Here is a 27,992-nt window from a genome sequence, read left to right as displayed (position 1 = left end):
CATCCACGCGCGCCTCCGAGGCAAGATGGCGGCCTTTCCCTCAGTTTTCGCGGCTCTCGGGCTGAGGAAGTCGCTGTTGGTGCTGCGGGCGGCCGAGCGGACGAGGCGGCCCGGCCAGGCTGCCTTACTGGTAGGGACAGAGCTGGAGGGGACTCTAAGGGCTCCGAGGGGAGCTTTTCGGGCTGGGCTGGCGCGGTTGGAGCAACCTTTTCGAGAGGGTCTCTGTGCACCGGGTACCCTCAGAGAGGCAAATGGAGCAGATTTTTGCTATCTAGTGGCTGTCCGGGTTTTTGCAGCCTAGATATGGTACCCCTGCTTGGAATCCAGTTCTATTATATGACGGGTACAAGCACTGCAGGCTTATTTTCTCTCTGTTTATTTAATATTTTTATTTGTGAATTTTTTTCTTTAACATCCGTAAGTGCTTGGTGAACTATATTTTAGCTTTATTGAATTTTTATTTTTAAATATACATTAATATCAGTACATGAACAGTGTGGCCTCTGGGTACAATACATTTTGATACAAACAGACATCATCATCATATCTGTAACACCATCAAACATCCAGATTTGCCTACCTCAGATCCTTGATAAGGACTAGATGGTCTGAACACGTGGCTGACTGTGTGATTAATAATAATAATAATAATAATAATAATAATAATAATAATAATAATAATAATAATAATAATATAATAAATAAATAAATAGGTGAACAGTGTATTATCTATATTTTGCTTACAATCACCCTGCTAAACAAATAATTCCCTCAACACTGTCCAACTATTTACAAAGTCTGCACCTCTATTACTATTCATCTTATCACTCCTTATTGCCCATCCCCTCCCACTTGTGACTGTATGACTGTGACTTTGTCTCTTGTATCCTAACATTTTTATTGACTGTTTTCTAGTATGATTTGATTGCTTATTGTACCCTATGACTATCATTGTGTTGTCCCTTATGATTCTTGATGAATGTATCTTTTCTTTTATGTATACTCTGAGAGCATTTGCACCAAGACAGATTCCGTGTCCAATCACACTTGGCCAATAAAAAAATCTATTCTATTCTGATATTACCATTTAAGGTAATATTACAACTGGCTGAGTCTCTTAAGAGGAGGTTTGACACTTTTATTTCTAAGATTTTTATCTTACTTTGGAAATAACTCAAGGTGGCGAACATACCTGATGCTCTTTCCTTCTATTTTCCCCCCAATAACAACCCTGTGAGAAGGGTTGGGCTGAGAGAGAAACAAAGAAAGAGACTGGCCCAAAGTCACCTGGCTGGCTTTCATGGCTAAGGCAGAACTAGAACTCACCATCTCCTGGTTTGTAGGCCAGCATCTTAACCATTATATCAAACTGGCTCTTTTTAAAGAGGAAGTGGGTGCTTAACTCCCTGCATTTTGCCCATAAATTTCTCCCCAGTTCCAAAATGCAAAAACGTCTTTTTTTGTCTCTGTGCTCCTTAGAAATGTTCTTTATGGGATGGTGCAATTCATTACATTTCGATTTTGTCACCTAGCCTTTCTATTTAAGTTTTATGTCTTCTGCTAACATGCATCTCCCATCCTCTCTTGCTTCCTGGGATAGAAATGGAAAGGCCTGGGAAAAAAATGAAACCCCACCCCTATTTTTCCCCCAATTTTCCCAGGTTTTTTTTCCATGCCTTCCTTCCCATCTTTATTCCTGGGGCCCATCAGTGATTTTCACTTTTGACTGTCACTTCCATCATGTTCAGCCACCATTCTGTTTTTGTCTTCTGACTGTTGAATCCTGTCCTCCTAGCATTCCAGTCACAGGACTTCCAGGCCAGCAGAAAAATGTTTTGTATTTGTATTTCAACTTCTATTAAATTGGGTGCAGCAATTACAAACAAACTTTGTAGGCAAAAAAGCTCACTGCTTTCTCATCTTTCTGTTTCAGAGACATGTTTCAGGTAAGTCTAATTCTGCAGACCTGATGTACCCAGGGATTATCGAGTCTACTGAAGAATATAAATTTGTGGAGAGGCTGATACCACCTACCACTGTACCCATACCTTCAAAACAAGACCAGTATCCTACACCTTCTGGATGGAGGCCACCACAAGGTAAAATGGGGCAAAATATTTCCAAATTTGATTTTTTTAATATATAAGATTTGAAAAAGTGTTCTAGTGTCTCCCCTGAATGGAAAAGTGAGCAAAATTAGATCATCTTGGTAAAATAACTGCATTCATTATAAAATTTTAAAAAACAGCTTCTTATAACTCAGTTCTTCTGACTCATACCACTGTTATAAGTTCACATTTTACATTTTAAATACATTTCTTAAATGAAGCCTGTGCAAAATTAATAGTTCAGCAAGAGGCAGGTAGATCTCCCCTGGCCAGATTTTGTTATAAATTACTTTTTGTATAAAAAGACAATATAGTCATATTTATTTTAGGTCTCCAATTCTTTCACAGATCCTCCTCCTGAACTTTCCTATTTTGTACGACGGTCACGCATGCAAAATGTACCTGTGTACAAAGATACTTCTCACCACGGATCCAGAAAGATGACTATTATCAGGAAAATTGAAGGCGATATCTGGGTAGGTTATAGCTTTCTCTATAGGCTGGTGTAAGAGCTCTTGACACTGTGAGTTGATTTTAATTCTTCCAATCTCTCTACAGATTCTCAGTCATCCAGATAATGGTTATCCCAAAGGTGTTTTTTCAAAAGCCAACTGGACTTCCTTTTTTTTTTCTTTGAAGATGTTTTGCTTCTCATCCAAGCAGCTTTTTTTTTTTAGTTCTGATGAAGGTTCTTGGATGAGAGGCGAAATGTCTTCAAAGAGAAACAAACAAAGTTCAGTTTCCTTTTGAAAAAGCACTTTTGGGACAATCATGAACTGAGCAGAAGCACGCTCTGGTTGCGCGAGTGGAGCTGCGCACGTGAATGCAAAGGCCCACCGCTTGCTCAGCCCGTTTCAAACAGGCCACTGTCCAGTAGTGGGCCACAGCCTCAGGGGTTGGGGATTCCCGTTCTACCTGGCTGTTTGGGCGATTGCTTGCAGGCTGCAGTTGGTTCAGAGCACAGTGGTCTCTATGCTAATTGGCACTGCCCAGGGGGAGCTTTTCAGACCAGTGTAGGCCCTACACTGGATATTGGTAGGCTTCCGGCTGCTATAGAAACCAAGCAAATAAATATTTACAGGGAGTAACCTGTAAATTTACATTTTTCTTTCTCCAGGCCCTAGAGAATGACGTGAAAGCTTTCCTTACGGAATTGTCCGGACGAACGCCAGCAACCCAAGTCAATGAAAACACCTGTAGTATCCGTGTCAAGGGCTATTTTGAGGAAGAACTCAAGACATGGTTGATGGACAGAGGCTTTTAAATAAAGAATAGCAGATGTGGCAGGATCTGCTATTGCAAAAATGTGCTTGGGAAACCTATTCTTACCCAATGGGTAATTCTGGCTTAGTCCAGAATTACCTATTGGGCACGATTGTGGACTTTTTCAGGAGATAACTGGACTTTTTCTTTGAAGAAGTTTCGCTTCTCATCCAAGAAGCTTCTTCAGCTCTGACTGGAGGATGGGGAATGGAAGGATTTATATTCCTTGCAGACAGCTGGTCATTTGCGTCTTTTTAGAGAGCTGTTGAGGCTACTTGTGTCCTCAGGATCACCTGAGTAGTGCAAATGGGGCTGGAGCCTTCTAGGAAGGTCCAGTGGGTTCGTCTAAAATGGATTGCATTATAGGCAGTCCTCTACTTACAACAACTGAGCCCAAAATTCTTGTTTGTAAGTGAGACAGTTAAGCGAGTTTGCCCTGTTTTAATGACCTTGCTTACCACAATTGGTAAGTGAATCACAGCTGTTGTTAAGTGAGAAATAAGGTTGTTAAGTAAATTTGGCTTCCCCATCAATTTTGCTTGTCAGAAGATCGGAAAGGGAGCTCGCATGACCCTTGGACACTGCAACCGTCATAAATAGGAACTTGGGGATGCTGCAAGAGTAGTAAAAGTGAAGAATGGTCATATGTCACTTTTTTTCTAGGGCTGCTGTAACTTTGAACTGTTGTAAGTAGAGGACTACTTGTAATTCCTTCTAGGACACAGGATATCAAACTTGCCGCATCATTTTGTTCACGTGATGCTTTTTTTCCTTCGTGGAGCTGGGGTGGGCATGGCCTGCTTGTGACACATCCAGCCCATGAACCACCAGTTTGACACCCTTGTTCTAGGATTTCTTGGCCTCCCATCCAGATAGGAATTAGAGCTGGCTGGCTCTGAGTCTAGGTATGGTTGACTATTAATATCTGCTGAGACAGATCTTTCCTTAAGGCAGTGTCAACTTTGGCCATTTTTAAGATGGGTGGACTTCAACTCCCAGAATTCCCCAGCCAGCATGGAGTTGAGGTCCACTCTTCTTAAATCATGCTGGCTAGGGAATACTAGGGAGTCGAAGTCGACCTATCTTAAAATTTGCCACGGTTGAGAAACACTACCTTAAAGCAACCTTCTAAGTGTCTGCTCTGAATAAGACAGGATGAGACATTAAGAATTCCAGTTTATTTACAGCTGCAAAAAGTGAAAATGTACAGAGGGGAACCCTTTTACAAAAAACAAAAAAATAAAATGCTGTTTCCGAGGCCTTGATTTAAAATGAAATTTGAACCCAGGAAGAGGATGCTGTATCAGCAATAGTCTGTGGTTGCACATCTTCCGAAGCGACTCTGCTGGACTTCCCTTGGGCACTGAATTCTTTTCAGCCCTGCCGGTGGAACGAAGAAACCTTGTTTCTTCACGCAGGATCTCTGGATGGCAACGTGTCCACTGCAGTTTCAGAAATTAAGGGTGGGGGTGATAAATCAATGCAAAAAGGACCAGGTTTTTCTAAAGCTCTAGCAACCAGGCTTGCCACTGCCACCAGGGAAGAGGTGACAGCCAGACATTGGCTCCCGTTGAGAGGTGGAGCAAAGGCAGCTGCGGCTGCCCATCAGTGCCGACCGTCTCTTGTCAGTTGTTTTTAGGTCTGCTGGTAATACTGGTTGTAGTTCCACGTGTTCTGGTATCCATACTGTTGCTGTAGCAATGGGGGAGGGGGGAAAGCATTTTGGTTAAGAAACCCGGATTACGGAAATGTTATTTTATATAGCTCGTTGTAAGGTGCCCAGAGTTGTTAAAGATACGAGATGGGGCAGCAAATAAAATGTATAAATCAGTCAATCAAGTAGGATCTCTTCCACTGGATTCCCCAAACCAAGTTGAATTCTCTAAGCTGTTTACAGAGTCAGCCTCTTGCCCCAACAATCTGGGTCCTCGTTTTACCGACCTCGGAAGAAGGGAAGGCGGAGTCAACATTGAGCTGGTCAGGATCGAACTTCTGGCAGAGTGCAATGCTGCATTCTAAGCCCTGTCCCACCGTGGCTCTTCTTTCCCACTTAGCAACAGCACTTGGACTTATATCCCGCTTCACAGTCCTTTCCAGCCCTCTCTAAGCAGTTTAGAGAGTCAGCCTCTTGCCCCCAACAATTGGGGTCCTCGTTTTACCCATCTCGGAAGGATGGGAGGCCGAGAACTCTTGGCTGTGGGCAGAATTATCCGGTGCCACCACAGCTCTCTAAGTCTTAGTTGGTTGTAAATCAAGGACTATCGGTAAAGTCTCTATTGACACTGACCAGAGTTTTAAAAACCAAATACTTATTAATTCCAGCTCTGTGGCCCAATTTGATTTCTACTGGTATGGATTGCGCAGACCGTCCGGCTGGGGGTCACACTTAAGAGTCAATCCTATCAAATACTCTGATCTCCCTGCAACTGATGCCCCGAGGTCTCCTGGTACAGCAGGGCCTAACGCACCCTCCCAATATGGCGGCTATGCTTTCTGGGAATTGTAGTCCCAAGATCGCCAGGGGGAGGCCGATGCCCAACAGCCTTGGGCAACTCACCTGGTACCATGTGTTATAGTTGTAAGTGCCTGCGGTGCTGGCATCAGTCGCCATCAAGGGCGTGATGGCCGTTGTCGCCATGGCTACGCTGCCACCTCCCATGGCTGCGTCTTCAAGTCTCAACCTTTTGTCATCGGTTTCATCGGCGCTGCTTGGGGATTCCAAAAAAAAGGGGGTGAATTGTCAGCTGGTGGCTTTTGGCTCTTGCACCACCAGGCCATTCGTGGGGATTGTAGCTTTCTCAAGGCGATGCAGGCAGCCTCTGCTGTGGGGTCTGCTGCATAGCGAAGCCACCTCTTCCCTCCCCAGCCCAGGAAACCTCGGAGTCTGCTGGCCTTTTGGAGGGCTGGCAGATGCCGGCTCAGGATGCCACTGGAACCCAGGTTCTGGGTCTTCCCTGGGCTGATTGTGGAGTTGGTTTGTTGTTGTTTATTCAGTTTATAAACAACCAGAAATTCTGGGCAGTTCACAGGAAAACATAAAGGAACTAGTTGGATATCCGTGCTTCGCTATGAAACTATGTGGTTGGGCTTAGTTTTGGGGGAGGAAAATAAGGAAAAAACATTCTGCCTCTGCCTACCAGCAGCCATTGGTATTCATCTGGCTAGCTTCCTGTCAGTGTGAGAGTTGAGGGCCGTTTGGAAACTGAGACAGTATTTGCTGTAGGAAACAGCAAGGAGCCTGGGTGGGGCTTAGCTCAACTGTTCTGTCCTAAAGCTGCTTGCTACTCTGAAACTGAAACTCCTCTGCTTGCGTTTTGCATTTGGAAGAGATTTCTTTTCAGGTGGGGAGGGGGAGAACTCCTTAGCATCAGAGCGTGTTAATAATAATAATAATAATATAAGAAATACTAGTGCTCTGATGGTCATTTCAGAGAATCCTTTCTTAGTGAGCCCGTAGAAGCCAAGAGGAACCTACGTGCCAAATTTCAAGTTTGTAGGCTTTACGGTTCTGGAGATTTTGGGATGATGCCTGCGTGGTATTCGGCTTTTAAATAGATATAAGATTAAAAAAGCAGAGATGGCAGCAACGGGGAGGCATCCCCCACCTCAAAGCAACTTTAAGATATGTGGATGTCAACTGAGCTTTTAACTCAACCAAGGAGGTTGAGAGATGGATTCAGCAAAATTTCATTTTAATGTACATGTAAAGTGACAAAATACATTTGAAGTGACAACATCCTATCCCCAAATAGTTCAATCCAGACACAATGCTAATCTATTGGTCAGGTGGAAAGCACTATGTTTTGTAGAAAAACTTTTAAAAGTTTTTGTAAAAGCCCAGTGTAATTTACCATTAAAATATATACCCTCTCCAAAATACATAGAAAGGTGTTTTCACTAAATCAGCTTAAATAATTTCACTTTAACTGACAATAAGTGAGGTCCCCACCTCACAGCAAGCCAGTTTTCTTGATTATGGTTGGATGGGTTTAGATAAAGACAAGAATGAACATTTGGCACTGTGGTAAGAAGTTCTGGCTTAAAAACCAGGAAACGGTGAATTCTAGTTCCACTTCAGACATGAAAGCTGGCTAGGTGACTTTGGGCCAATCGCCAGAAGACTCTGAGTTCTAGTTCCATCTTAGCCGTGGAAGGCAACTCAGTGACTTTGGGCCATCCATTCATTCTCAGTCCAACACACCTCACAGGATGGTTGTGGGCAAAACAGGAAGATGTAGAAGTATTATGTATGTGGGCTGCCTTGAGTTAGCTATGAAACTAATACGGGAAGGTCAAATAGTGTATATATACATTACACCAAGCCATTGTGCAGTTTCTGTTAAGACAGACAGACAGATTCTCTCCCTCTCTCTCATCATCTCTCTCGTCTCCCTCTCTACATCCAGATCTATCTATCTATCTAATCTATCCATCCATCCATCTATACTATCTATCTATCCTATCTAATCTCTCATCTCTCTCTACATCCATATCTATCTACCAACCTACCTACCTACCTACTTTTATCTCTCTCAATCTATATCCCTATCCATCCATCCATCCTATCTATCCTATCTACCCTATCTATCTAATCATCTCTCTGCATCCATACCTACCTACCTACCTACCTACCTGTTGTGGTTCGCCGGCAGCCTGTGCAGACAGCAGTGGAATCAGGCAGTGGGGAAGAATGGGGACCAGTCAGGGAGTCTGGAGGGGACTCGGACAAGGAGTAAGGCTGAGAGGTGATTGCCCCTCCCATAAGATATAAAAGACAGGCAAAGATGATGAAACCTTTGCAGGAAGCAAAGTCGTTCGTTCGGTTCAGATTCGTTCTTGAAGCTCTTTGTACTTTGGTTGGTTTTTGTTCTAGTTTATTTGGCACTTTATTTGTTGGCAGCAATTCAAAGGAGAGAAAGGTGGGTGCTTATCTCGAGGGACAGTTTGAGATTCATTACCGGCTGGGAATGAAAATAATTCCCAGTGTTGCAATAAAACAAGACTTGTATTTAAAATAAGTGTGTGCTTAATTTCGGTCTCAGAAGCTTTAGTCAGAACCCTACCTATCTGCAAAGTGCATGATGGCTTAGTGCGATGCACAAACTGAGTCTTGGCCAGGCGATCGGTTTGTTTCCTCCAAAATGCAAATGCGACCAGAGAGGAAAAGAAGGATAGAGCGGCGGGAAGGAGCGTACTCTTACCCATTTTCCAGAAGCCTCTTCCTCATCATCTGCTGGTTCAGGAGTTTCTGATGCTCTTCGTAGCACATCAGCAAGCTGGGAAGAGAGAAGCGAGGGGTGAACTTTGGTCCTTGGATCTGAGTGGTCAGAGGCGGAGGAGAACGTGCTTAGCACTTTCCCCCACCCACCCCACCTCAATTACCTGTTTATGCTCGACCCAAAATCTTCCAGAAACTCCACCCTGCGCTGGGAGAAGATGATCTTGGTCTCCAGGGGCAGCCCGCTGGTCAAGGCTCGGTCGAAACTGCTCATGGTGTTGCCCTCATTCTGCCGGACATCGGCACTGAATTCCATCTCCAAGAGGTTCGCATAGAGCTTGGCGTTGTCCTGCACCCAAAGTGAATCCAGCCATGGAGGGTTTTTTTTGGGGGGGGGCAGGGGGGAGAGGGAGAGAAAATTCAGAAGAGCAAAGGGCAGATCCAAGACTTATATGCCACTTCACAGTGCTTTCCAGCCCTCTCTAAGTGGTTTACAGAGTCAGTATACTGCCCCCAAACAATCTGGATCCTCATTTTCCTGACCTGGGAGGCACCAAAGGCTGAGTCAACCTTGAGCCGGTGAGGCTCGAACTGCCAACAGTCAGCAGAAGTAGCCTGCAGTACTGCATTCTAACCACTGCAGCTCTTTCATCCAAATCAGGATTTCTCAACCCCAGCAACTGGGAGGTTGGTAGACTTCAATTTGCAGAAATCCCCAGCCAGAATGCTTTCAAATGCGTGGACTTCAACTCCCAGAATTCCCTAGCCAGCATGGAGTGGAGGTCCACCCCTCTTAAATCATGCTGGTTGGAGAATTCTGGGAGTTGAAGTCCACCCAGTTTAAAGTTGCAGATTGAGAAAAAAATGCCCTAATTGTATGTTTCATAAATTAATGTTCAATCTTTGGACCCAGGTGGTTGTTTTAAATGAGCCAAGTTTTGGCCATCAAAACAGCAAAATGTTGCTGAGGAATCTCCCCCAAAATACAGATGTATATAGGAAGCCCCAACCGAAGGCAAATCCATGTTCCTCCATGTTGCCAAGCATCTGAATTTTGATCAGGTGACTGTGGGGCTGCCACAACAGTCATAAGTGTGAAAAACGGTCGTAAGTCACTTTTTGTCAGTACCATTGTAACCCTAACCCTACGGAAAGTCAAGGAAGCTAATGAGGAAAAGCAAAAATATAAGCGGTCAACAATCTAGTTTAAAAAAACAAAACTAAAATCATAATAATAATTAACCGATTGCATTAACTGAGCTGAAAGGGTCATATATATGAATCAGTTGCCAAATGCCTGAAAAGTTGATCGAATGAAAGTGGGATGCTGCAACGGTCATAAGTGTGAAAAACGATCATAAGTCACTTTTTTCCCAGTGCCCGTTGGAACAGTTCGCTGAACAAATGGACACTGTCAAGCCTGAATTTAGGGTGGTGGTGGAATTGTTGTCAACTCATAACATATTTCTATGGTTCTTTTCAGAGTTGCCAGCAGAAAGAGAGCGGGACGCAGTGCCGCAGCTTGCAAAACGGAAAGTGCGTTCCAGTTTTCAGAGATGGTCACTAGGGGACTGAAGTTTCTGCCACGCAAAATTCTACCTGGAGAGCCTGATTGATGACTCTGGGCTATGGAGGTGTCCCATTGGAGGATATGGATTAGGATACACCAGGGGGTGGGGTGGAGGAAAAACCAGGGTCAAGGGTGACAATGGATGATGTGTCTCAGAGTCGGCTCCACCCAGGCAGTGCCGGATATGTTAGCTCCCAATAAATCCTTCTAAGTTTTGGAAGTTTGGCTCGACACTCAGGATTTAAATGGGGGCAACTGCCGGAACCCTGACAATTGTATGAATTTAGTTTGACACACTGGGGAATTGGAAGAGGGAGTGAGAACTAAAGTGGATGAAGCTCCAGCCAAAACGACACAGCTGGGCGATGGGTCAGCTGCACCCCAACTGCGGCTCAGCCAGAGGAAGGAGCAAAGTTGCCAGGAAACTATTTCGTATCCCAGTTGGACAATTGTTTTGGAAAAATAAGAAAACTCTATAGTGACAGGGATGTGGAAGCCCGGGAAACTTTCAGCACCGGCTTCCACCAGTTAGTACCAAAATGTCGTTAAATAAAATAGTCCTTTGAGGAATTAAAATGCCTCCGAGTTCATTTTATGACGACTGCATTACTTGGAACCCGACAGACATAAGTCAAGGACTGTGTGAACATAAGCCTAAAACGGGATTGGGTTGTGTTTTTTTTTTTTTACCGGGTCCTTTTCCAAGGCTTCGAGGAGAATCTTCCGTGCTTTGGCCAGGTTCTTCTGCACTTTGAGGACTTGCCGAGCCAGCTTGACGGAGTAGAAGGAGGAGATGGGCATCCCCTCGTTGTCCCGTATGGCTTCCATCAGGAGGGCCTCCGCAATGTCCATGTTCCCCAGCCGACGTTCCAGGCTCACCCGCCGCAAACGCACCATGACCAAGCCGGGCACATAGTCCTCGAAAGTCTTCAAGATACGTCGGGCTTCCTCCACCTCTCCTGCGGGAACACATGGAAGGCCATCTTCAGGACAGGTCGAATGTCTACTCAAAAATATTTCTCTGGTCTTTTAGAGTTGTCAGCAAAAAGTTACAACGTAATGCATTCCTTACATAATTTCTAGGCGACCGAAGCTTCTGGCGCACAAGATTATTACTGAAGAGCATGATTGATGACTCTTGGCTACGGATGTGTCCCATTGGAGAATATACATCCGGGGGTGAGGGGGGGGAAGACCCGGGTCAAGGGGGAAATGAAGGATGTGTCTCAGAGTCGGTTACACCCAAGGAGCATCGGCATGTTCACTGATAAATCTTTTTTTTTTAACTCTTGAGAGATGCAGCTAGAGACTCATGATTTAAACGGGGGTGGATACCGGAGCCCCGACAGGCCTCTACTAAGGGCCACAACTGAGCCCGTGACTTCTATTGCTAAGTGAGACATTTCTTCCAGGAATTTTGTCCCGATTTTACAACTTCCTTGCCAGAGCTAGTAAGTAAATCACTGCAATTATTAAGTTAGTAACACGGTCGTTAAGTGAATCCGCCTGCCCCATTCACTTGGCTCGGCAGGTCGCAAAAGTGGATCACATGACACACACACCCGGGCCCCTGCAACCGTCATGAGTCAGTTGCCAAGCCTCCGAATTTGGATCGTGTGACAATGGGGATGCTGCAACGGTCGTAAGTGTGAAAAACAGTCACACATCACTTTTTCAGTGTTGCAATTTCAGTCACAAAGTGTTATATGTGGAGGACTACGTGTAGAAGCATTATCAGTTTAGGGCCTCAGATTATTAACTCCAATATGATCCACTGTTTCTCCCCGAAAATACAACCTACCCTGAAAGTCCTAGCTTGATTTTTTTTACACATGCACCCAATATAAGACCTACCCAACCCCAAATAAGCCCTAATTAAGATCCCGCCCACTCCAGGATGCCCGGGTAAAAATTAAGCTATGGGGAGCTGCCTTACTGCTTATTTTTGGGACAGTTCCAGCCAGGACTTGCATAGCCCATTTCTTCTGTGGCTGGCAAGGCTTTCCCGAAGGCCTCTGCAGCTGATAACAGAGCTTCGGATGCCAGCCACAGTAGAAATTCCCGAAGGCCTCTGGAAACGAAAAGGAGGCCGGGGGCGACACACGCAAGTGATGTGAGTCAGTGGATGACACCTCCCCCTCCGAAAATAAGGCCTGGCAAAAAACATAAGACAGGGTCTTATTTTCGAGGAGACACGGGTAGTCCAGGGGCCCGCAACCAGATACTGGGTTGCAGCCTCTTCAAAACCGGCCTGCACAAGCATGAAGCTCCACTCCTATGAATGGCGGGCTAGTGCGCACATGCGCAGCTCCACTTGCACGAGCGGTGGGCCCTTGCATTTGCACTCACAGCTCCACTCGCACGAGCAGAGGGCACTTCAATGGCGGGCGCTCATGCTCGCCCGTGAAGCTCCATTCACCGCTGTTCAACTAATAGAGCTGTGTGCACATGCACGCATCTGTCTCTCTCACACACACACACATACCAGGCCACGAAGCATCAAAGGCTGATGACCACGGATCTTGTTAGACTGATAAGAGGTTTTGAGGCTAAACTAAGGTTGCTAAGTGAACCCAGATTCCCCCCACTGACGTTGCTTATTCCTCACCTTGTTTCTCCTCAAAAGCTGCCCACAAGAGATGAATGTTGGGCTTACGCGGCAGATGGTAACAGCACGCCCGCTGGAAAACGCTTCTGGCTCCAGTTATGCTGTGGTTCTCTAGGTACCTGATATACTACATTAAAGAAAGGAGGAGGGAGAACAGGGGAAAACATCAGAACAAGTGGTTTTAGAGTTGCTTCATAGGGCAAACATCTACTCCACCTGACTCTAGAGCAGAGTTTCTCAAATTTGAAGATATGTGGACTTCAACTCCCAGAATTCCCCACCCAGCCATGCTGGCTGGGGAATTCTGGGACTTGAAATCCAGAAGTTAATTTTGTTAAATTGAGTTAAATATGAGCCAGTTAAATATGAGCCAGCAGTGTGCAGTGGTGGCCAAAAAAGCCAATGCAATCCTAAGTTGCATTAACAGAGGGATAAGAATCCAGATCAAGGGAGGCACTAATACCGCTCTATAAAGCCTTAGTAAGGCCACATCTAGAGTATATCATCCAGTTTTGGTCACCACAGTATATAAAGGACATTGAGACCCTAGAAAAAGTGCAGAGAAGAGCAACCAGGATGATGAGGGGACTGGAGGCTCAAACATACAGTGAACTGTTGCAGGAACTGGGCCTGGCTACTCTAGGGAAGAGAAGGACCAGGGGAGACAGGAGAGCATCTTCCAATATTTGAGGGGCTGCCACAGAGAGGAGGAGGAAGTGGGTCAAGCTATTCTCCAAGGCACCTGAAGGCCACAGAAGGAACAATGGATGGAAACTGAACAAGGAGAGATTCAACCTGGAAATAAGGAGAAACTTTCTGACAGTGAGAACAATCAACCAATGGAACAGAAGTTGCCTTCAGAAGTCGTGGGAACTGCATCACTTGAGACCTTCAAGAAGAGACTGGACTGTCAGAAATGGTGTAGGATCTCCTGCTTGGGCAGGGAGGGTTGGACTAGATGACCTACAAAGTCCCTTCCAACTCTGTTAATCTATTGAAGTCTTAATGTTGCCAAGTTCGGAGACCCCTGGGCTAGAGTCAGCCATGCTGGCTGGGGAATTCTGGGAGTTGAGGTCCACCTACCTTCAACTAGCCAATGTCGAGAAACATGGCTCCAGAGCTGCTTCCGTTCTAAGAGAAATAAATGCCCGTCCTTCAGCAGGGCTCAGAATGATCTGCTTGGCAACTTCTCCCCGCCCCAAGATTCATTCTGAATGGATCCTAGTATTGTCCCTCAACGCCAATTCAAACATGCTCAGCCCAACAAGGTGATACTTGCAGGGTTGTTGTTGTTGTTGTTTTGGGGGGGAGGAGGGAAATGGGGGTTTAGCTCCTGGCTCAATGGCTCTTATAGGGGCCCTGAAAAAGAGCTCTTCCCCTCAAGGCCTGCGTCCAGAAGTTGTGGCTGCTCCAACACTGGAGGTTTTGAAGAAGAGATGGGACAGCCGTCTGCCTGGAGTGGTATCGGGTCTCCTGGTCAAGGGGGAGGTTTGGACTAGAAGCCCTCCAGAGTTCCTTCAAACTCCGTCCTTCTGTCAGGCACCGAGCAGGTAGAGGAGATGGAGAAACCCGCTTAGCCTAGCTGACCTTGATCCAGAACTCCTCGTAGAGGGCGCAAGCGATGACGCAGCGCTCAAACAGCACAATGGTGCGCTCGTGCGAGCCGCTGGCTATCTCAAAGTCCAGGTAGTCCCTCCAGTTCCGCAGCTGCGCCCGCTCCAGCGGCTTCACGTGGAAGTAGGGCCTCTTGATCTGGGAGGAAGCAGAGACAGGGCTACGGATTACCACGCAGAGGTGCCAAGACAAGCCAGCACCACTTCAAGAATGAAGTCCTCGACTTATGACCAGGATCGAGCCCAAAAGTTCCACTGCTAAGCGAGACAGTTGTTAAGCACATTCAGCCCCGCCTTTCTTGCCACAACTGTGATCTTGTGCTATGTTGTAAAGTCAGTAACACAGTTGTAAAGTAAATCTGGCTTCCTCCAGATGACTTTACTAGTCAGGAGGCCGCAAAAGGGGGATGTGATCCTGGGACACTGTGACCGTCATAAATACGAGTCTGTTTTCGAAGCATCTGAATTTTGATCATGTGTCCATAGGAAAACTACAACGGTTTTAAGTGTGAAAGTCACTTTTTTCCGGTGCCGTTGCAACGTCACCAAACAACGATTGCAAGTAGAAGACTTCCTGTACCACCGAAGCATTCCCAGAGACGGGTGATCCAAATTCAGGCACTCGGGAACCAGTATAGCAATAGCAACAGCCCTTTAAGACTTCTATACCGCTTCCCAGGGCTTCCCAGCCCTCTCTGACAGCCTGTTGCCCCCAGCAATTTGGGTCCTCATTTTACCCACCTCAGAAGGATGGAAGACTGACTCAACCTTGAGCTGGTTAGGATTGAACTGCTGGCAACGGACAGTGTTAGCCTGCAATCCTGAATTCTAACCGGAAGGAAGGAAGGAAGGAAGGAAGATAGCAATAGTACTTAGACTTCTATACTGCTTCAATGTTTTACAGCCCTCTCTAAGCGGTTTACAGAGTCAGTCTGTTGCCCCCAACAATCTGGGTCCTCATTTAACCGACCTCGGAAGGATGGAAGGCTGAGTCGACCTTGAGCCTGGTGAGATTTGATCTGCCAAATTGCAGGCAGCTGGCAGTCAGCGGAAGGAGCCTGCAATACTGCACTCTAACTGCACTCTGCGCCACCGAGGCTCTTTTACGTTCACAATGCTTGCAGTGGGCTGAAGTCACGTGGTCGCCATTTGAGACCTTCCCAACCAGCTTCTGACAAAGCAACGTCAATAGGGGATGCCAGATTTTGCTTTAGGACCGTGGGATTCACTTAACAACTGCAGCAATCCTCACTTAACTTAGCCTTGCTTAGCCATGAAAATTCCATTCCCCAATTATGTTCATAGGTTGAGGACTACCTGTAGACGTGAAATGGAGATGGGTAAGAGTCTAACTGTTCTGTCCCAAACCTTGTTCCAAGGAAACAAACACCACAGAGATAAAAGCAAAACTTTTAATGCTTCTCTGCGAAGCATTAAATTCTGTTAATTCACGGTTAAAAGGCTATTCAAAGTAATTGTCTCTGATAAGACTGAGCCTTGCCAAGGTGGTGCAAGGCTGCCAAGAACACTAGACAAAGTTGCCAAGAAATAGTTCAAACACAGAGTCTCCAAACACCAACCAAGATACTCTGAACTTCCACCAGGCTTGAGTGCAAAAACTTCTTTGCTTCCTGCAAAGAACTCTGGTTTCTCAGCTGGCTTTTATCTCTTGGGGGAGGGGCCATCACCTTGCAGCCTTGCTCCCGAGTCGCCCGTGCTGCTGCAGCTGCTCTTTCCTTCGAGCAGCCCTGCGTGCACACCCACTGGGCACAGGCTCCTCGGGGTCCTCTTCCTCACTGCTGCCAGCCTCCACACTCTCCGAAGGCAGCCTTCCACTCCCTGATGGTCCTGGCCCCATCCCTGCATCCCACGCAGGCCCCTCACCTGAGTCCTCGCTCTCTGACACCTCAGCTGTCCGCACCTGCTGCCGGCAAACCACAACAGTAACTGTCAGACCTGCCCCAACTAGGTCCCTAGGGCAGAAAGACCCTCGACTCCATATGGATGAAGGGATACTAAGGGTCACTGGTTGCAGCAAAAGGACTGTTGGATCTGAGTATCCCCCAAACACTCCAAGGCTTCTCCTTTCCTTAGCCCCCCCACTTTGACCAGATCATCACTGTCCAATGGCGGTGTGGACGTTTTGGGAACCGCTTTGATCTGAGGTGCATCTTGGAGAGGTTTGCCCTTCTTTCCCAGGCTGAGTGTCCTTGGGACAGCTGGATTATTCCAGTTTGACACCCCTCAGTGCATTTCCCTCCCCCACTTGTACCCTTCTCTGTTCCTCCTGCACTATTCCCCCAAATTCCTCTGCCCTCTTCGTACATACCCCTTCCTCAAAATTCCAGCGCTTGCTGACTTCCGCTTCGTTCTGGTTGAAGATCTGCTGGCGGATTGAAATCGATTGCTCTATGACTTTCTCCGGATCCAACGCCCCCTGAAACGGAAGAAGAGGTGAAATCCGGGATCTCGAAGGAACCCTCGTGAAAAGGAGTGGGGAACCAGAATAGGATCCAACTGCTTGTTTCCTTTTACTTTATTTACTAGTCGGCTGGATACCTGGGCTTCGCTATGGAACTATGCGATCGGGCTTGATAAATTGACAGTTAAAGCTTGAACATTAACAAGTAATTACGACTGGCCTCTCCTCTCCCCTTCTCTCCCGCAGGTTTGCCCCACAGAAGCCTCTCCTATGTTATCCTCTTCTCTTCCTTTCAGGTGGGGAGAGGGAGTAGAACTCCTTAGCACCAGAGCGTTTTAATAATAATAATAATAATATAGGAAATACTCTAAATGCTCTGATAGTCATTTGGAAAAATCCTTTCTTAGCGAGCCCCTAGAAGCAAAGAGGAACTTAGGTGCCAAATTTCAAGTTTGTAGGCTTTACGGTTCTGGAAATTTTGTGTATGTGTGTGTATGTGTGTGTGTGTGTGTGTGTGTGTGTATGAGAGGAGGAGGAGGAGGAGGAAGAGGATACAGAGATAGGAGCAGGGCCATCTGGGAGTGGGGTGCTAACTCCGGAGCCTCCAGAATCTGGCAGCGGTGAGGCAGAGGAACAAGGGGAGCCTGTTCCCAGTGTGCAGAACTGCCAGAAGGCAAGAGCAGCTAAGACAAAAGGGGCGACTCGGGAGTAAGGCTTGGAGGTGATTGTCCCTCCCGTAAGGGATAAAGGAAGTGCAAAGGTAGGAAAACCTTTGCAGGAAGCAATGTTGTTCGCTCTGATCGATTTGGACTCTGAAAGCTCCGTGATGAATTTGTTCTCTGTTTGGTTTTGAAAGACTAATTGGGAGTTTAGTCGTTGGTAGCACTTCAAGTCAGATAAAGGTGCGTTCTTATCAGACTTCTCCCAAGGAACTTTGGCAGACGTCCCTGGGACTAATTATAATCGGTTAAGACTCATTCTGAGCTGTGAATGAGGATAATTCACAGCCACTGAACTAAAATAAAAGGGGGTTGGATTTTGTGTGTGTTTGTTGGTGTCTCAGGAAGCCTTGAGTCAGACCACCACCAGAAGTTGTGGGAACGTCATCCCTGGAGACTTTTAAGAGACTGGACAGCCACCTGTCTGAAATGGTATAGGATCTCCTGTTGAAGCAGGGGGCTGGACTAGAAGACCTCCAAGGTCCCTTGCAGCTCCATTCTAATCGATTGGCTGGCCACCTGTATTCTTTATGATTTCTGCTACTGCCCACCCCCCCACCCCCCCTTGACTCTGGCTATAGGTTCGGTCCAGGAAGGCAGATAGGGAAGACCCCAGCCGAGACTGTGATCCTGGGAAGAGAAGGAGCGGAAGGCCCAAGCCAAGACGGGGACTCACCAACGCCTGACTCTGCGGCTCTGTGGCCTCGTGCTTGTTCTCCGCCTTCGGGGGCAGTTCTTCTCCCGGCGGGGCTTCCTCCTCGCCTTCTCCCTCCATGGCCTTGGGGGCCGCCTCGGAGGCCAGCTTGGACTGCATCCACAGCAGCTCTTCCATGGAGAGAATGTCCACCGGGGGGTGGCTGGTGAGGTGGTCCTTGAAGCTGCATTGAGAAGAAAGGGGGGCTCTACCGAAAGCGGCTCTAACCAACCCTCGCTGGGCGGCCATTTTTTCAACGGCACTGAAAAAAGAGACTCGTGACCATTCCCCACACCTATGACCATTGCAGCATCCCCATGGCTAAATGTCCAGGGAGATTCTCAGTCATCCAGGTCCTGGTTGTCCCAAAGGTGCTATCAGGATTCCGGCTGTTGCCCTAATTGCATCATGAGCCTCAAGCCAACCTTCAAAAACTCCAAAGGATTAGGATTCCTTTATTCTGAGACACTGTCCCTCTCGGCCCTGGTTCCCCGCACCCCACCCCTCTGGGTATATCATCTTTCATATTCTCCAATGAAGCACCGCAAATGATCAGGCTGGGCATGAAGGAGGGGTCAAACGCGTCATCAGACTCAAGTCTCTTCGCACCCACAAGAGATCTATGCCCGGACTAGAACCTTGAGCCAGTCAGGATCGAACTGCTGGCTGTGGGCAGTTAGCCTGCAATCCTGCATTCTAGCCACTGTGCACCATGGAAGGGAGGGAGGGAGGGAGGGAAGGGCAAATAGACTTATATCCCACTTCGCAGTGCTTTTACAGTCACCTCTAAGTGGTTTACAGAGTCAGCCTCTTGCCCCCAACAACCGGGGTCCTTATTTTACTCACCTCGGAAAAGGAAGGCTGAGTCAACCTTGAGCTGGTCAGGATCAAACCCCTGGCAGCGGGCAGAGTTTGCCTGCAATGCTGCATTCTAAGCACTGTGGCACCAGGGTGCCTTCCTTCCTTCCTTCCCAATAGCAATAGGACTTATATACCGCTTCAGTGCTTCACAGCCCACTCTAAGCAGTTTACAGAGTCAGCCTCCTGCCCCTCCACAACAATCTGGGTCCTCATTTTACTGACCTCGGAAAGACAGAAGTCTGAATTAACCTTGACTTGGTCAGGATCAAACTGCTAGCAGACGGCAGAATTAGTCTGTAATGCTGCATTCTAACCACTGCACCACCACGGCTCATAAGAGACGCATGGAACAAAGGTGCATTTATATGGATTCCTGATTTATGAGCCTCATTTGCACCGTGGTTGAAGTGCGGTACTGTAGGTTACTTCTGCTGACTGCCAGAAATTTGGCAGTTCGAATTCCACCAGGCTCCAGGTTGACTCCGCCTTCCCTCCTTCCGAGGTGGGTAAAATGAGGACCCCGATTGTTGGGGGCCAGAGGCTGACTGTCAGCTTTAAAATTCAGTTGCCACATTTTTTTTTAAAGAGAGTTGGGGGAGTTGAAAAGTTCAAGGTTATTCTGTATGTCGGATTAGGAAATTCCAGTGGCCGTTAATTGGTTCTCGTGATTTATGAAGAGTAGAAGTGGGAGGAGAGAAGGGAGGAGAGAAGGTGGATTCTGTGTAATGGGCAAAAATAATTTCACTTGGGAAATTGCCTTTGACATGCCAGATCTGTTTCTAAATAAATCAACTGGAGAGAAATGTCTCGGAGTGATTGATATCACGGATACTTTCTGGATGTCTTACATTGACTCTCTAAACTGCTCAGAGAGGGCTGTAAAAGCACTGTGAAGCGCAATAGAAGTCTAAGTTGCCAAGTGTCCAAATTTTGATCCTATGAATGTGGGGAAATGGCAATGACCGTATGGGCAAGGCCCGCTCGTAAGTCAACTTCTGCAAGTGTTGTTGTAACTTCGAACAGTCAACTAATCCAATGGCAAAGTCGAGGACTCCCTGTAATTCCCAATGCATCTGCCAAGGGCTGGGCTGGAGAGCGTCACTGCAAAAACCCAGAGACAGGGATGCCTCCCAACTCCAACAGCACCCCCAAGCCTCGCGCTTACTTTTCCCAGTGATGGCTGTACAGCTGGGTGGGAGTGGACAGCACCCTGTCATAAATGCTGGTGACGGCCTTCAGGTCCCCCTGATCCTTCTGCCATTCCACATACATCTCCCAGAGCTTGTCCGAACGGAAATCAACTCCCGCCGCAGCCACCGCGGCCTCAAAAGTGCTGCAGAGAAAACAGAAAATATTAACAATTTCAATAGATGTTCCACTTTGCCTTGGTAAGGCCACTGTCAACTCATAAAATATTTCTATGGGTCTTTTTAGAGTTGCCAACAGAAAGGGAAGGGGGAGCAGTGTGGCAGCTTGCAAACCGAAACTGCATTTCACCAAAGTTTTCAGAGATAGTAACTAGATGACCGAAGTTTTTGCCATGCAAATATCTAACTGGAGAGCATGATTAATGATTCTTGGCTATGGAGGTGTCCCACTGGAGAATATGAATTACAATACACCCAGGGGGTGTGGGGAACCAGGGTCAAGGGTGACAAGGAATGATGTGTCTCAAAGTCGGCTCCACCCAGGCAGTGCCGGACATGTTAATTCCCAATAAGTCCTTTGGAAGTTTGGCTCGAGACTCATGATTTAAATGGGATTAAGTGCCAGAATCCCGACAGCCACCCTTTGGTCACCACAATGTAAAAAAAAGACGTTGAGGCTCTGGAAAGAGGGCAGAGAAGAGCAACAAAGACGATTCAGGGGCTGGAGGCTAAAACTTATTTAGGTTGCATTTAGGTTGCATGTCTAGTCTAGAGAAAATAAGAACTTGGGGAGGCATGATAGCAATATTCTAATATTTGAGGGGCTACCACAAAGAAGAGGGGGTCAAATTATTCTCCAAAGCACCGGAAGACAGGAGAAGAAACAATGGATGGAAACTAATCAAGGAGGGAAGGAATCTGGAATCAAACAGAAACTTCCTAACAGTGAGGACCATTAATCAGTGGAACGACTTGAATTCAGAAATTGTGGTGGTTCCAACACTATAAGTTTTTAAGAAGAGATTGGACATCCATTTGTCTGAAATGGTATAGGACAGAGGTCTCCAAACTTGGCAGCTTTAAGACTTGTGGACTTCAACTCCCAGAATTCTGGGAGTTGAAGTCCACAAGTCTTAAAGTTGCCAAGTTTGGAGACCTCTGATATAGGGTGGCTTGAGGTGTGGAGATTTTTTTTTTTTTTTGCTAACACCTGGGCACAAACAGATCCCCCCTGATACCTCCAGCTCAAACACACCCCAACCAGGCACCCAGATGAGACCTAGCTTCCTAACAAATGATAGCCGTCCATTTACTCAGAGCCAAGCCGCACTAAAAGCCTCCAATACAGGAACACAATGTTGCCAGCCAATCAAGACACAAAAAGAGCCACAAAACAGACAGGAGATATTAGAAACACCAATCAAGCAGAACGCAGCAAACTCCAAGACCAATAAACACAGACCAAGACTCCCAACCAATCAGGATGAAGAAAAACCCATTCTGGCACAGCGGTAGGCTAGCCCCAAATTTAAAACAGAAACGGCTGTGAAAGTCTGACTCACAGACGAACCCAATACAGAAGCCTGATGATGGCAGATGAGATTCTGCCGAAACGTTGCTACAACTTTAAAAGCACAACTATGACGTGGGAAAATACCCAAAGCTGAATACCACACACACACACACACGCACATACACACGCACATATATATGGCAAATGTATTTTCTTGGTCGAGGCGTATCTGGGTTTTGGCGTCCTCCCAACTGTGGGTGCTGCATTATCCTTTGAAAGTCTGCAATTTATCATCCTGGCCTGCCTTGTTAATTACTTCAGTGTGGTTTGTGTTCATTTTTTAAAATTTCTAATTAACTTTACTTTGGGTTCCGATTGCCCTTCGTAGACTGTTTTTTGAAGAATTTGATATCCAGCCGAGGATAATTGGACATTGGGGGCCAAGTTGGAGGCATTAAAGGGAATTTATTCTACTTTTGTGACTTGGTTATTTTTGTGTCACGCCCCTTTGAGTCATCATACTACCACTTCAAATTCAGTAAAAATCCTTTTGTCTATAACAATGGAGTCTCAGGTTTTCTTTCTTGAATTTTGAATGGAGCTTCACCTGACACATCTTCACGGCTTCACCTAGCTGACTGTTACCTGGTTGTGGAAGCTAAGCAGTGCTGGGCCTTGTGAGTTTCTGGATGGGAGACCAACTGAAAATCTCCAGAGCTGGAGGTTTGAGAGGGAGCGTCCACGATGTTAACAGGAGCGGAGCTTCTCCCAAAACCTATTTTCTGTGTCACCTTCTCCTGTACTCAAAACAAGCCTGAGGGGCAGAACTGAACTTTTGGAGAAAACAACAACGGGAGGACAAGATGGAGGATTCAACGCCCCGGACAATTCCTCATCACTCCAAAGCTCTCCCATGACCTACCCGCAAATTTTCTGAGCTGAATCGGGTTGATTCATATCCAAGGTGGACTGCAGGAAAGTGATGTAGTGAATCCAGAGGTCCATGCTGAGCGGGATGGACTGTAACCCTCGCTGGAAAACCTGCAGGGGCAGCAGAGAAAATAAACACTTGGAGGGGTGGGGCGTCTCCCCCCCTCACTCGTGCAAAGAGGACTTTCTGGGAATTAAGGGTTTTTTCACGCTAACTTTTGAGATCCCCATAGTTGCCCTACAACACAGCAGGGGCCAGTAGGAGAAGAGAACCAGATGCTATGGGACTGAGTAGGGCAAGAGTAAATCAGCAGCAACAAGAAAAGGCTTCTGAATTTTCAGGTGGTTACAAAAGACGCATTCACTGAGCATGGTGAGCATCCACAAGGGAAAAAAAGGAAATTGGAATTATCTCTATGCACAAGATCTCTTAGCCACAACAGCCATGCCCAACAGGCACCTCGGCTTAATCACTATGGCTCTACGCCAGAGCAGTGTTTCACAACCGTGGCTACTCTAAGATGGGTGGGCTTCAGCTTCCGGAGTTCCCCAGCCACTTACTTCAGGCCGGGGAATTTTGGAATATGAAACCCATCCACCTTGAATCATGCTGGCTGGGGGATTCTGGGATTTGAAGTCCATCCTTTTTGAAGCATGCTGGCTGGGGGATTCTGGGAGTTAAATCCCACCCATCTTAAAGTTGTTGAGAAAGATTTGTCCAGAGGTACACTGGGAAGTTTCATTTCACATTCAAACCTAATGTGTATGGTAAGAAAACACCCCTGTATCCAAGCACGCACTAAAGTACAAGTAGTCCTTGACTTACGATCAAAATGTATGTTGTTAAGTGAGACATTTGTTAAGCAAGCTTTATCCCATGTTACAGGTTTTCCTGCCACATTTGTTAAATCAGGAGTCTTCAAACGTGACAGCTTTAAGACTTGTGGACTCCAACTCCCAGAAGTCCTCCTCCTCCAGTCATGTTAGCTCAGGAATTCTGGGGGTTGAAGTCCCCAAGTCTTAAACTTGCCAAGTTTGGAGACCCTTGATGTAAGTGAATCACTCCAACCTAATCGCACAAGGTTGCAAAAGGGGATCGGGTGACCCTAGGGCCCTGCAGTCGTCGTAAATCTGAGTCAATTGCCACGCATATCTGAATGTCGCTTGGGGATGCTACAACGGTCATAAGTATGAAGAATGGTCGTCACTTTTTTCAGTGCTGTTCAAAGTAGTAACAGTTTGAACAGTCACTGAATGAACTGTTGTAAGTCGAGGACTACTTGTAGGCTTGCTCTTGGTTGATCTTTCAAAATCTGGAACTGGCTTGTCTCCCTGAGTCGCCGGGCGGGGGTGGGGTGGGGTGAATCTCCCAGTTCTAGCCCACGGAACCTAGTTCTCTGTGGGTCAGGGCAGGGCTGCGTTGCGCGCCATCTCCACTGTTACGAGGTACCTCCTCGGTCTCCTTGATGAAGTCAAAGCGTCGTTCCATGTCTGCGTACTTCTTCCAGTAGCCGTAGCAGTAGGGGTACCTCAGGAAGAAGTTATCGAAAGCCTTGCGGGCTGCGTAGATGTGGTTCTGCAAGAGCAGCAGAGAGAAGAGCTGGGGTGCTTTGGAGAGGGACACAGGAAAATACAAAACTCTGCACAAGCGCAAAGGCAGCACAGGAAACCAGGACTGACCAGAAGCCCCCCAATGGCCTCAGGCGAGCCGGTTCGGGTTTATTTAACACACATGAATTAAGCAAATTGTGGTTGAGCGTTACTGGTAGTCCTTGTTTAAGGATTCTTGTCTAACTTATGATACTTGACTCTTGACTCTTTTATGTATACTCTGAGAGCATTTGCACCAAGACAAATTCCTTGTGTGTCCAATCACACTTGGCCAGTAAGGAATTCTATTCTGTGCTATTCTATTCTTTATTCTATTCCGTTCCATTCCATTCCAAGATGGACCACAGACTCCATTCATTGATGTGGTCCTAATTGGAGAAATTAGGTCAATGCTTCACTCAGTATAGTGGCCGTGCCAGCAGACCTTGCTGCATTCAGGACCATCACTTCCCGCTGGCTTCCCCGCTGACTTTGCTGGAAGCTGCCAGGGAAGGTCAGGATCCCGTTGCCTGTAGGACCAGCCACTAACTATGAGATCTGATCGCAACTCCCGCTTGTTTGGTGCCTGTCAGGCCCAAGCACAAAAATGACACAGGGAAATCCTATTTCTTTATTTATTCTTTATTTGCTTAACCCAATGGGCAGAATCTCGCCCGATTAAAGGTATAACCTTCTCATCTAACCCATTAGGTGTATCCCGAGACATTCTAAAATGTAGCTACCTTGAATCCCCGTCTCCCACCCAGAACAATAGAGCTGAAAGGGACCTTCTCATCTAACTCCATCCTCAAGCAGGAGACCGGATACCATTTCAAATATTTCCTTAAAATTCCCCCATGATAAAGCACCCACAACTTCTGGAGGCCAGTTGTTCCACTGGTTCATTGTTCTCACTGTTAAGAAATTTCTCCCTAGTGTTAGGTTGCTTCTCTCCTTGATTAGTTTTCACCCACTGCTTACTGTCTTTCCCTCTATTGCTTTGGAGAATAGGTGGAGCCCCTCAGGTATTGGAAGACGGCTATCATGTCCCCCCCGCTGTCCTTCTTTTCACTCGACATACCCAATTCCTGCAACCTTCTTCATACATTTTAGCCTCCAGCCCCCTGATCATCTTTCTTGCTCTTCTCTACAACTCCAGTCTAGGATTATGGAGTCTTTTATTCTAGGTTTCTCTTTGGGATGTACTATCTCCTCCCTGGGAAGCTGCAGTGCGATAGTAGACGTTCCCTCCCTCCACCTCTTCTCCAGCCTCCCATTCGGTTGCACAATTTGACCTAGTGTGATCATCAACTAAGCCAGGGTTATCTTCCACCATGGTTGGCGGAATACTCTAAGCCATGGCTGGGCTGATGCATCTCGCTAAGCCCCAACCATCAGTTAATGGTTGTCCCAAAGGTGCTTTTCCAAGAGGCAACTGGACTTTCTGATTTTATTTTATTTTGAAGACGTTTCACTCCTCATCCAAGAAGCTTCTTCAGCTCTGATTGGGTGGTGGGGAATGGAAGGATTTATACTCCTTGCAGACAGCTGGACATTTCAGAGTGGTTGAGGCCACTTGGAGGTTTCTCTGTATCCTCAGATAAATCTGTGTCCTCACATAAATGGGTCCTTCCACATCCATTTGCACTACTCGGGTGACCCTGAGGGTGACACAGATAAACCTCCAAGTGGCCTCAATGACCCTATGAAAGGATGCAAATGACCAGCTGTCCGCGAGGAATATAAATCCTTCCCTTCCCCACCATCCAGTCAGAGGCTTTTGGATGAGAAGCGAAACCTCTTCAAAGAAAAAGCAGAAAGTCCAGTTGCCCCTTGAAAAAAGCACTTTTGGAACAACCAGGACCTGGATGATGGAGAATCTCCACAGACAATATCAGTTCGTAGCTTTGGACGCTTGTGGTTTCTTCCTACCTCCTGTTCCACGTATTGCAACAATTCGGTCCATGCGGTGAAGTCCAGGGGGTTCTCTTGAGTGGCTCTCCAGTAGCGCTCAAACTCCAGAGGGTAGGTGATGGACAGGTCCTCCATGGGCTGGCTCAAGGCCATCATCATCCCCACTTCCGAAGCAAGGGGCTGCAGGGTTTCCTCTCTGGCTGGCTCGGCCTGCAGGGCCGTCGTGTTGTCTTCCAGGCTCTCCCCATTGATGATCTCTTGCACGGGCTTGGCCTCTTCTGGCTTGGGAGGGCCATTACTCTCCTGATTCAGGAGCCCCTCTTTGTCAGTGCCTGCAGATCAGGGGAGACGTTAAAAGTTTCCTGGTATTCATTTTCATTTACTTGTGGGTTTGTTCTGCCTTCCTGGCTCCCCACCCCCCCCCGTTGAGGATAGCTATCTATAGAGATCCAAGTCGTCCTCCACTTAGGACTACAATATCAGCCTAGAATTTATGTTGCGGAGAAATTTGTTTTGCTCCATTTCACAACTTTTCTTGCCATGTTTTCAAACTCTGATCTTAACCACCAACGTTCACTCTAAATGAGGTTAGGTAACAATAGGTATAATAATATTTCAAAAAAAAACAAAACCCTTTTCTGATTTTTTTTTTTAATCTAGTATAATTTTTAGTAGGGCCAATTTTGTTGGGTTTTTTTTTTTAAAGAAAAACCCTTCCTACCCATCATCTCTCACCCTCTTGGAAGTGTTACGTCTTCTCGTTTTGACTTGCCTCCCATACTCTTCCTCCCTCACCCCCCACGACAACCTAAGGAGGCCCCCTTGGCAGCTGAAGCCACGCAGGGTCGGGATTCAAGACAAGCGGAGTCAAGAGAGCCTCCCTGTCCAGGAGCTACCTACCTTGCACCGAAGTTCGGGAAGTCCCGCTTTCCCCGCTAAAACTGGAGCCGGATCGGGACCCTTCAGTCTCCTCAGAGACCCCAAGGACCCCGCTCCCACTCCTTCCCCCCCATCCTCCCTCCGGTATCCCGGCAGCGGCGGCGCCCCCACCCGCCCCAGATGTCCCTCTCACCGGCTTCCGCCCCCGGGAGCTCTTGGACGCCTTCCGCCTCGCCTCCGCCGAGGATGGCCGGCGCCTCCGCCGCTGCCTCCGCCATCTTCGCCGCAGCCGCCCGAGCGCGCCACCCTCCCTCACGGATCCTCGTCGCGGGTCCGGTGAGGTCGCACTGCGCCTGCGCGACCGTAATGACCCGGATATGCCGGCCAGGAAGATGTCCTCCTTGGCGAATGGGCGGGAAGCTTAGGGCAGCTGCCATAGAGAAGGAAAGGGTAGAAAGGTAGGTTTCTGGAGGAAAAACCATAGAGAGGAATGCAAGAACGGGCGCTCTACTATCTGTCTCTCTGTCGGTCATTCAGAATCGTTAAAAAGTTAAATTCCAACTGTTTGTATTTCGTTGCTTCCTCGGCCCCATGGAAGTAAACGCCTTAGAAAGGCTCTCCTTAGAAGGCCATTGAGAAATGTAGGGTTTTAAGAGCAGATGCTCTAAATTGAATTTAATTGAATTAAATCATTTTTAAAAAATATGCATAAGGAAAACTGCTCAGAGTCGTTGAAAATGGGGCAGCATATAAATGTAATAAATTATTTGGTCCAAAGTTGCATTGAATCAAGCAGGTATTCTGTATTCTTGGAGGAATGGGGAGCATGTTAGCAAGATAAGAGAGACAGAAGGAATGTGTGCTAATTGGAGCAAGCTTGAAACATAGATTGTCTCTGTTTTATCTACATTTATAAGGCAACATAACTCTGGCTATTTAAGG

General features: G+C 47.0%; 2 protein-coding genes across 3 annotated transcripts; one reads left to right on the top strand and one right to left on the bottom strand.

Moving 5' to 3' along the window:
* The first annotated feature begins 1 nt into the window (after window position 1).
* On the top strand, window positions 2-5,201 carry MRPL49 (mitochondrial ribosomal protein L49). Its single transcript, XM_026717644.2, has 4 exons — window positions 2-130; window positions 1,934-2,099; window positions 2,457-2,584; window positions 3,226-5,201. Exons 1-4 carry the CDS (start codon window positions 26-28, stop codon window positions 3,370-3,372), a joined length of 546 nt encoding a protein of 181 aa, XP_026573429.2. The 5' UTR covers window positions 2-25; the 3' UTR covers window positions 3,373-5,201.
* LOC113447426 (pre-mRNA-processing factor 39-like) lies at window positions 4,531-27,475 on the bottom strand. Of its 2 annotated transcripts, none has more exons than XM_026717642.2 (14): window positions 27,244-27,475; window positions 26,190-26,503; window positions 24,118-24,243; window positions 22,660-22,778; window positions 20,242-20,409; window positions 18,198-18,399; window positions 16,710-16,817; window positions 14,355-14,519; window positions 12,768-12,894; window positions 10,850-11,118; window positions 8,754-8,938; window positions 8,573-8,647; window positions 5,929-6,079; window positions 4,531-5,063 (listed from the first exon to the last, which is right to left on the bottom strand). In XM_026717642.2, exons 1-14 carry the CDS (start codon window positions 27,326-27,328, stop codon window positions 5,007-5,009), a joined length of 2,151 nt encoding a protein of 716 aa, XP_026573427.1. In that variant the 5' UTR covers window positions 27,329-27,475; the 3' UTR covers window positions 4,531-5,006. The 2 variants fall into 2 exon arrangements, with proteins under 2 accessions (XP_026573427.1, XP_026573428.1); XM_026717643.2 differs by having other exon boundaries at window positions 5,929-6,076; window positions 27,244-27,443.
* Between the last annotated feature and the right edge of the window lie 517 nt (window positions 27,476-27,992).

Source organism: Pseudonaja textilis, chromosome 16, assembly GCF_049901715.1.
Source record: "Pseudonaja textilis isolate UNSWEBS1 chromosome 16, rPseTex1.2, whole genome shotgun sequence".
In the NCBI taxonomy this organism is placed as follows: Eukaryota; Metazoa; Chordata; class Lepidosauria; order Squamata; family Elapidae; genus Pseudonaja; species Pseudonaja textilis.
Note: the sequence above shows the minus strand (reverse complement) of the source record. Positions and strands in the feature narration are given on the sequence as shown.

What these genes read in the sequence shown, in the direction of transcription:
- MRPL49 (XM_026717644.2), top strand. Translation starts at nt 26, where the DNA reads ATGGCGGCCTTTCCCTCAGTTTTCGCGGCTCTCGGGCTGAGGAAGTCG. An exon ending in CCGGCCAGGCTGCCTTACTG is followed by an intron (nt 131 to 1,933) that starts GTAGGGACAGAG and finishes TTTCTGTTTCAG; the next exon opens with AGACATGTTTCAGGTAAGTC. An exon ending in AAATTGAAGGCGATATCTGG is followed by an intron (nt 2,585 to 3,225) that starts GTAGGTTATAGC and finishes TTCTTTCTCCAG; the next exon opens with GCCCTAGAGAATGACGTGAA.
- LOC113447426 (XM_026717642.2), bottom strand. Translation starts at nt 27,328, where the DNA reads ATGGCGGAGGCAGCGGCGGAGGCGCCGGCCATCCTCGGCGGAGGCGAG. An exon ending in GCTCCCGGGGGCGGAAGCCG is followed by an intron (nt 26,504 to 27,243) that starts GTGAGAGGGACA and finishes CCTGATCTGCAG; the next exon opens with GCACTGACAAAGAGGGGCTC. An exon ending in ACGAGGAGTTCTGGATCAAG is followed by an intron (nt 12,895 to 14,354) that starts GTCAGCTAGGCT and finishes TCTTTAATGTAG; the next exon opens with TATATCAGGTACCTAGAGAA.